General features: G+C 34.5%; 2 protein-coding genes across 2 annotated transcripts; both read right to left on the reverse strand.

Moving 5' to 3' along the window:
- Window positions 1-3,194: 3,194 nt before the first annotated feature.
- LOC139849211 (uncharacterized) lies at window positions 3,195-4,718 on the reverse strand. The gene is made up of 2 exons (XM_071838873.1): window positions 3,896-4,718; window positions 3,195-3,853 (listed from the first exon to the last, which is right to left on the reverse strand). The coding sequence occupies exons 1-2, from the start codon at window positions 4,716-4,718 to the stop codon at window positions 3,195-3,197; spliced, it is 1,482 nt and encodes a 493-aa protein (XP_071694974.1).
- An 834-nt stretch (window positions 4,719-5,552) lies between these two features.
- On the reverse strand, window positions 5,553-6,684 carry LOC139849212 (uncharacterized). Its single transcript, XM_071838874.1, has 3 exons — window positions 6,680-6,684; window positions 6,516-6,570; window positions 5,553-6,440 (listed from the first exon to the last, which is right to left on the reverse strand). The coding sequence occupies exons 1-3, from the start codon at window positions 6,682-6,684 to the stop codon at window positions 5,553-5,555; spliced, it is 948 nt and encodes a 315-aa protein (XP_071694975.1).
- Window positions 6,685-9,451: the final 2,767 nt, after the last annotated feature.

Raw genomic sequence — 9,451 nt, forward strand, 5'->3', positions numbered from 1 at the left:
GGTTCTCACGTCGGTACAAGAGTTTTTTCATGGTCTTGGATGGAAGCCACCCACTTTAACAATCTCATTGGGGTCAATAGTCTTCTGATAGTGCAGCTTTAATAACTCTAATTTGTGTAGTAGTTATGGTCTATGTACGAATTGCACGTGTACATGTTTTGATAACATTTAAGTTCCTAACCGTAGAACAATTTATGTTTTAGATTTACTAATGTCTGTAAGAATTCTATATTATGATATGTAAATTATGTTCGTATTTAAAAGTCGATGTTGATGTTTGGTAAATTACTACCGTACTCGCATACAATTATTGTTCGATGTGTAGGTTCTTTAATCTTGTTTAGTAATGGAACATTGTAGTTTACAATAAACTATTGTGTCTAATTCAAGTTTGATTATATTTGAAGTTGCGCGTCACAAGTAACAACCTTAAAAAATGGTTCTCTTGTCATGGTAAATTGTATGTATTTGGCTTTTACAATGTAGTAAATGTACAAGATTTTCTAATGAAATGTATGTATTAAATGGCTCTATTGTTCCATTATTGGCAAATGCTTAAAATTGCATTGAGTTGCAGATTTGTAATCAAAAGTAATGCAAGAAGTAAATATTTCTATAATGCATGCATCATTGGAAAACATTACCGTATCTAAAATATTACAACAAACAACATTTAAATACACTGTATAAGTGCAAGCAAGAAATATGTAACCTACCAACATCCAGATTGTACAGCACTTATACACCAAAAGTAACTACAAATGTTTAAATCCACAAACTAAAGATAAAAGTTTTGTTGCTCCATATTGTACGTGAGTTCATAAAATTGACCAGGCACCAGGCCATTGATTGATCGATACTCAGGAAAACCGAAAGTAACTGCCAGGTTTGGTTTCTTTTTCCCTGTCTCCTGCTTCAACCGCCACTGAAATTCATCACCTTCATGATTAAAACAACTCACATAACACCCACTCCTCAGTCCTGGAAGTCCAATAAACTCCTCCGAAAGACGCTAACGAAAAAGAAAATACATATTTAGTCAACGGTTTAACCAAATTGTTATTCTATAATGATGAAGCATAAAACGTTGATATGTAAAAAGATAAAACAAGTAGTGTGCCACCATTTATCAGTTGATGAATGTTAAACTATAAAAAAATAAGAAGCGTACCAACAAGTTACCAGACGGTATTTTGATAATCACAACACGTTCAGGATGTAGATGTTGTTGAGGCATTGGTTCATCTTCTGAGGTATCACTTTCGGTTTCACTGTCTGAACTGTCATCAATGTAAATGATTTCAGGAATGGATTGGGAAGTGGATCCTCTTTCCCAGGTAGTAGAAACATCATCATCCTTCAGCTGAAAAGTTAACAAACAACCCTTTTCTACACCACGATGATCATAAATCACCAGCTCAAGATTTTTCGAATCAGTTGCATAAAAGACCATGCAATCACCAGACGCCACTTTAAGGTCTGTAATCAACTCAGACCATCCTTCCCACATGAAAAATTCGCCTTCAACTGAGAGTACCACCACCCTTTTGTTGTACCATGTTTGAAAGTGAACAATCATTTGTTCTTTGGGTCCAGAGTCTCCAAAAGTAGTTGTTAACCATTCCTTTGGCAGTATCTACATCCAATCAAAAATAATGCTATTTTTGTTAAAGAAATATAAAACTAATTTGTTAAGATAATAATCATGTACACATACTAAATGTGTGTTACATATGCGAGATCGAAAAATTGACCATACCATTCCTGGTTCACTTGGATTGTTGACGAATTTTATGAATGAAGGGAAACGTCTATATAGATCATTTTCATACACTTTTGCCTGAATTCGAGTCAATACACTGAAAGATGTGAATGGATAAAAAAAATTCTTTTGAAACAGGTCAGGTGAGTAAATAGCCAACTCGTAGTTTCTTTTGTCGATTCCGATCATTAGTAGGATATCACCTTCTCCAATATCAAGATCATTCATGATCTTCAACCAGCCATCGCCAAGTATCATACGGCTACGATCATTCATAGAAAATGTAACTTCAGATTTATATCCTAGCAGGGTGTGGATGATAACAGAATGTCTTGGAAACATGGTATCATAATGGTCAACATACCAATCATGTGGCAAAGCCTGTAACAAAACATAATAACCTGATATGTCTTACAATGGTTTTGCTTTATAAAATATATAATTTTAAGGTTAAAACAGAAATGAAATAATACCAGTTCAAGCTTATCTGTTAATCGTATTATGTAGATGAACGATGGTGGACGATTGTAGGTAGCCATAAATGACAACGTCAGAGATTATTTCTGCTTCTGTAAAATCAACATATATGTACATATCAGTTCTGTAGGTATCAATAATAATTATGGTCCAATTAACACAACTAGATTTAGGTATAATAGTTTGATATTTAGGGCATTTCTTCTTTAACACAAAATATATTAGACTATTTCTGCAGTATCTATTCACCACTTATAAACCCTAATGTGTCCATTTTGCTGAATAATCTAAGACAAAATGTGCATGTGTATAACCTAATTTTCGATTATTGTTTCCTAATCACACAACTCAATTCAAGTATAATAGTATGATTTTATGGTTATTACATTTATAACAAAAATATTCGAGTAAAGAACAATTAGATAACTAAAAAAACCATCTGTACCTTTATTTGAGACGATCCTTCAGTCGTGATGACGAAATTGATTTCGTTCATCAAATAATCTCCGTTCTATGATGTTGGAGTAGGGTGTTTCTGGTGGTTTGATAATGAAGTGGGATGGTTTAGGGTATACGAAGAAGTTGGATGGTTTTGTGATCGCGGTTTGTTCCCGGGCATAATATTGAAAAATGTGCATATATATGTTTATATATATATATATATATATATATATATATATATATATATATATATATATATATGTGTGTGTGTGTGTGTGTGTGTGTGTGTGTGTGTGTGTGTGTGTGTTTTAGAATTATTTGTATTTGTATTTGTATTGTATACATTGGTATTAGTAATTTAAAAGGTATTAACATAAAGTAGATTTTTCATGGTAAAAAAAATTAACAAAAAAAATTAACAAAAGACATAAAAGACATGTTGCATAAGTCATTAAAAAATATACTCATGGGTGTAAAAAAAACAAAGGTAATCAATCATATGTTTTAACAATTTTTATGTATCTGCAACCTCGTCTCCTTCCTCATGGTCTTCTCTAAAGTAGATTGTATTATTTCCAGCAACAACTTCAGTCAAAGGTTGAACACCGACTGAAAATGGCGGTAACTCGTCAAATTGGTCGTACTCATCCTCATCAACAACGTTCTCGACACCAACAATCTGCCGTTTTCCATACTGAACCACATGCCATATAGGATCCTTTGGGTCTTCGATAAAGAATACTTGAGTAACTAGTTTTGCTAGAATGAATGGTTCTTCTTTATATCCATTGGTGGAAAGATTAACAGTTGTAAAACCATCTTCATCAACTTGAACACCGCGATCATTAGCAACCCACTTACACTTGAACAAGGGTATAGTGTACGAATCACCATAATCTAATTCCCATATTTCTTGAATGACACCATAATACGATTTTTTGGCGATCCTTGATCTTTCTTCACGATTGACCATGGTGAATTCCGTCAACGAGGCTATCACCGTGACACCGCTGTTTTGGGTTTTACTCTTCTTATCTTGAGCTTTAGTGTAAAAGGTATACCAATTTATGTCATATCCTTGATATTGGAACACATGTTTAGGGGCGAATCCCAAAGCTTCGATCGTTTTATCAATATTTGGAAGTGTCCTCCTAACTTTGTCTTTCAACCATTCTGAAAAAGTTTTTTTATGTTGATTTGCCAACTACTTTGCACTCTTTTTAGGGTATTGTTGTCTCAAGAACGACATGTGTTCTTGTATGAACGGATCAATAGATGTAGTGTGTTGTAAGACATTAAAATGTGCCTCTTGATAATCGGAAACATTTAAATAGCCCGTCTTGTGCCCAAGTGTCCCTTGACCTGATAGTCTTCCTTCATGACGACTTTGTGGAATCCCGACACTTTTAAACCCATCCATATAGTTTGTGCAGAATTCGATCACCTCTTCGGATGCATATTTTTCAACGATACTGCCTTCTGGTCGATTAAGGTTCCTTACATAACCTTTCAAGATACCCATATATCTTTCAAATGGATACATATACCGTAAGAAAACTGGACCACATACCTTTATTTCTCCTACAATATGAGATACCAAATGAACCATGACATCAAAGAAAGAAGGTGGAAAGTACATCTCGAGTTCGCAAAGAGTAAGTATGATATCTCTTTGATATTCATCCAGCACACCAGGATCAATCACCTTTGAATGAATCATGTTGAAAAATAAGCATAGTTTTGTAATTGTGTGTCGAATACGGTTGGGTAGAATTCCACAAATTGCGATAGGAATCATCTGGGTCATTAGTACATGACAATCATGTGACTTCATACCAAGTAACTTCAAATCTTTCATCGAAACCAACTTCCTAATGTTAGCAGAGTATCCTGATGGAACCTTAATACCATGTAAACATTGACAAAATTTAGTTTTCTCGACCTTCGACATAGTATAACAGGCCGGAGGAAGAAACTTGGTGGACCTTCCATCAATATCTTTAGGTTGTAGCTCTGGTCTGATATTCATTAATTCCATGTCCCTTCTAACTTTAATTCAATCTTTTGTTTTTCCAGGAATGTTCAACAGTAACCCTATCAAACTTTCACAAACATTTTTCTGAATATGCATAACATCAATACAATGTCGGACTCGTAAATGCTTCCAGTAGGGTAATTTCCAAAAAATAGACTTTTTCTTCCAAATACTTTTGGGAGGACCAACCCCTTTCTTTCCCAACACAACATTTATATTAGAAACTTTGGAGAGTGTAGTTTCTCCATCCAATGGTGGTGGTAGTGTTCTATCCTCTATAGTACCATCAAATAAATCCGACTTTTTACGGTACGGGTGATTCTCGGCAAGCTCTCTCCGATGCCCCATAAATGCAGGTTTCTTACAATTTGTGAGCCATATCGAGTGAGTATTTTCCTCACAAATAGGACATGCCTTTTTCCCCTTCGTACTATATCCAGACAAGTTACCATAAGCAGGAAAATCATTAATGGTGCAAAAAAGCATTGCCCGTAGTTGGAAGTATTCTTTCTTGTATGCATCATAAACGTGTATGCTGGTACTCCATAATTCCATCATTTCATCAACTAATGGTTGCAAATAAACATCAATGTCGTTTCCAGGTTGCTTTGGGCCTTGAATCAAAAGAGACATCATTATGTATTTTCTTTTCATACATAGCCAAGGCGGTAGGTTATAAATGCATAGAAGAATAGGCCACGTGCTGTGATGGCTACTCAAATCTCCGAACGAATTAATTCCATCTGAACTGAGTCCGAACCTTATATTACGTATCTCATCCCCAAATTCTTCAAAATCTTTATCAAAATTTTTCCATTGAAGTGAATCGGCCACATGTCACATTTTACCATCATTTTTACGATCTTCAGCATGCCAACGTAATAATTTTGCATCTTTCTCATTCGCAAATAGTCTCTTTAATCGTGGTATGATAGGCAAGTACCACAATAATTTTGCAGGAGGTCCATTTTCCGACACATCTCTATCAGCATTATCAGTCGATTTTCCACGTTTATACCTAGATGCACCACATACCTTAAATTGATGTAGGTCTTTGTCTTCATTCCTGTATAACATACAATCATTTGGACAAGCATGCATTCTCTGTATTTCCAATCCCATTGGGCACATTAATTTCTTTGCTTGATATGTTGAAACCGACAACTCATTACCTTCTGGTAGCATTTTGTTCAACAACTCTAACAGGCTAGTGAAACTTGTGTCGCTCCAACCATTGTTTGATTTTAAGTTAACCAGTTGTATCACGGCGGAAAGTTTTGTAAAATTCATACAACCGGTATATAAAGGTTTTTCAGCGTCAACAAATAGTTGTTGTAATCTGTCATGATACTTATCAGCAACATTATCCTCCATATCCAAATCGTCAAACATGTCATCAAAATTAACATTATTGTCACTATTGTATGAATCTTCTTCATTATCAGTATCGTTATCCGAAACAGACGGGTTAAGGTCAGCTACAGACTCACCATGAAAAGACCAACATGTGTACCCTCTCATAAATCTGTGTGCAATTAGATGACTTTTGATATCGGTTGAATCAGCATACCACCGTGCATTTTTGCATTTCTTACAAGGACAACAAATTACGTTGTTTCCTTTTTCTAGTTGATCAGTCTCGACAACTGTAATAAATTCATCTACACTATCCATAAACTCAGCGGTAGCTCGACCTATCTCGTACATCCAAGTATTCCGATCCATCTACAAGCAACATTGAAAAAAGTTAATACATTATTAATAATAAAGAATTTAAAAAGTTGGAAATAGGACTAGAACCCACGACCTCCTCTCTACCAAGCAACGTCCTAACCATCTAAGTAATTCTGTTAACCTGACAAATTTACATTTATTTTCTTTAAAAATATCACTTATGGTATACTGTAAAAAAAAAAACCCCAAATCAAAATCAATTGAGTTTTTATCGATCATAATCCCATTACCTCATTATCATTTCTCTTTTGTTATTGGTTTGTGTTCTAAAAAAAACCGCCAAGCAACCCAAATCACTTGAATCTGTAAATCCTAATTGCTCGATACCCTATTCGATTTCTGTTCTATTTTAGATTCAAACTCTGCACGATTCTACTGTGCTACCATGGCTTACACGAAGCATCGTATTACAAGAGAAAAAGAGTGTCTTTCAAAGGTTAATTCCTACCAGTAATTATAATCAATAACTAATTATGTTTATTTGATAATCTAAATTTATTACTTTTTTTGTTCAGAAATAAACGTGAATATTATTGTCGCGCAATTAGTCTTTGAAATGGGTTTGGTTATGAGTTCGGTCAATTTCCTTGGTATTGCATATTGTGTATGTGTGATATGTTTGCTGTGTTATTCATAACACAATAATAAGACTGGATTTGTTTGAAATGATATTAAGGTGTATAAGCCTGTGTTTGTTGTACTATGATCTTAATTTGAATATGCATGTGCTTAAATGTGTGTCTTTTCTATTGCATTTGATGTGTATCTTTTCTATTGCATTTTGTGTACAGATGCAACAAAAAATTAAAAAAAGAAGTGTAAACAAACTGAAAAAAGAAGTCCGCTGTTGTTCAGTTGAATATTGAATTTGACGAGTTTGGCCAAGCCATTGGAAAAACCCAAGCTATTTTTTCGACCAACATTGGCGTTTTAACTAGGACCACTTGTGATTTCCTTGTAAAGGATTGGAAGCATGTGTCTCCTGATCAGAAATAAACTTTATGGAGCAAAATAAAGGTATTTAAATCTAAGATTTTGATTAATTACTATTTATTTATATATGTTACAACATTCAACACTTACAGTAGATTACATTATACAGGAACTTCATAATATTGAAGACGATTTTGCACGAAAAACAACACTGCAAAAATGCAACACAACGTTTACGAGATTCAAGCGCAAGTTAAGAACGTATATGGATGAAGGCAAGCTTCCTTATGTGGAAGTAAAAGATTACGATTTCATAACTCCAGAAAAATGGCAAAAATTTTGTGCAATCGAAGCTACGCCTGCTAGACGAGTAAATGCTATTCAACCTGATTTGTATCAGGTTTGGAGGTACATTTTGATATTGTAACGCTTTGAAAAAGTCATTTAATCACTTTAAAACTGTGTAGGAACTAAGAGAAAAAGGCAGGAATATCGCTTTCAAAAAAGCAAAAGAAAAGTATGCTCGAGTTGGTCGTTCGGGATATCGTGGGAAAAAAGCACAATGGGATACATAAGCAAATGATCCTCATAAACGTACACCATACCACAATATCAAAGATCCTGCAGCGAGGTATTACGTGCTGGGCAGGATGAAGCCGGATGACAAAGTGAAGACGGCAGTAGAAACATTTGCGCCGCTTGTAGAGAAAATTGTAATGTATTTATATTTGAATTTTTAGACTAACCAACTCATAATTTTTCTATAATTGATTACTTGTGTTTTTTTTTCAGGTTAGGACAGATAAAGAAGGCGGGGATGCCTTGTTAACTCATGTGGGGAAGGAACACGGTGGTTGAAAAAGGGGTATAAGTAGCACAATAGGATACAACAAAATCACAAAGAAACAGAAATCAGACGATAAAGGAACGAGGGTAACTGATTTAACTGATGTTATGTTTCTTACAATATTTAAATGCTTACTTACTACATTTTATATTTCATGTTTGCTAATCAGAAGTCTCAGGAAAACCAAAAGCATGATGATGAAGAGAATGTTGTTGATGAAGATAATGATGATAAAGAAGAGAATGATGATGAAGAAGAAGATGTAGATGATGAAGAGAAAGAAGATGATGAAGAGGATGTTGATGAGAATTCTGGTCATGAAGATGATGTTGATGATGAAGAGAAGTCTGATGATGAAGATGATGGTGATGGTGATAATGAAGTGGAAGGTGCTAATGAGAAGTCTCAGGAAAAGAAAAAGCTTGATGATGAAGAGGATGAAGAGAATAATGATGATGATGAAGAAGATGTTGATGATGAAGAGAATGATGAAGATGAAAAGGATGTTGGTGAGAAGGCTGATAATGAAGTGGAAGGTGCTGATGAATGGCCTCAGGAAAATGAAAAGAGTGATGATGGTGAGGATGTTGATGATGAAGATAATGATGATAATGATGAAGAAGATGTTGATGATGAAGAGTATGATGAAGATGAAAAAGATGTTGATGAGAGGGCTGATGATGAAGATGAAGTGGAAGGTGATGATGAATGGGAAGTTGATAATTTAGTGGAAGGTGCTGATGAAGGGGAAGGTGAAAGTGAAAAGGATGTTGATGAAGATGAGGATGTTGATGATGGAAAGGATGTTCAACATCAGAAATTCACCACAAAAATAGTGAAACAATCGAAACACATAAAGGTAACTGATTTAACTAAATGTTGTTTTTTTCTAGACTTTTAAATTACTTACCACATTTAGTTATTCATGTTTGTTAATGAACAGGATGTTGAAAAAGAAAAGCCTGATGAAAATTTAAATGTTCATGACAACATCAAGGAAAAAAAAGATGCAGTGATTGAAGAAGATGCAGAGTATGTTTCATATGATAATGTCCAAATGGTGATGAACGAAGACGAAGAAGAAAATGTGGATAAAGAAGAAGATTTTGTGGTTCGAGAAATAAAAGATGGAGAGTCTAAAAAGGTTAATGAAGCAGAAAAAGTTGCATCATTTTCTGACGATGTTGATGAAGAAATGTTGATGGAAGAAGTTAATACAGAG

Source organism: Rutidosis leptorrhynchoides, chromosome 5, assembly GCF_046630445.1.
Source record: "Rutidosis leptorrhynchoides isolate AG116_Rl617_1_P2 chromosome 5, CSIRO_AGI_Rlap_v1, whole genome shotgun sequence".
Lineage (NCBI taxonomy): Eukaryota > Viridiplantae > Streptophyta > Magnoliopsida > Asterales > Asteraceae > Rutidosis > Rutidosis leptorrhynchoides.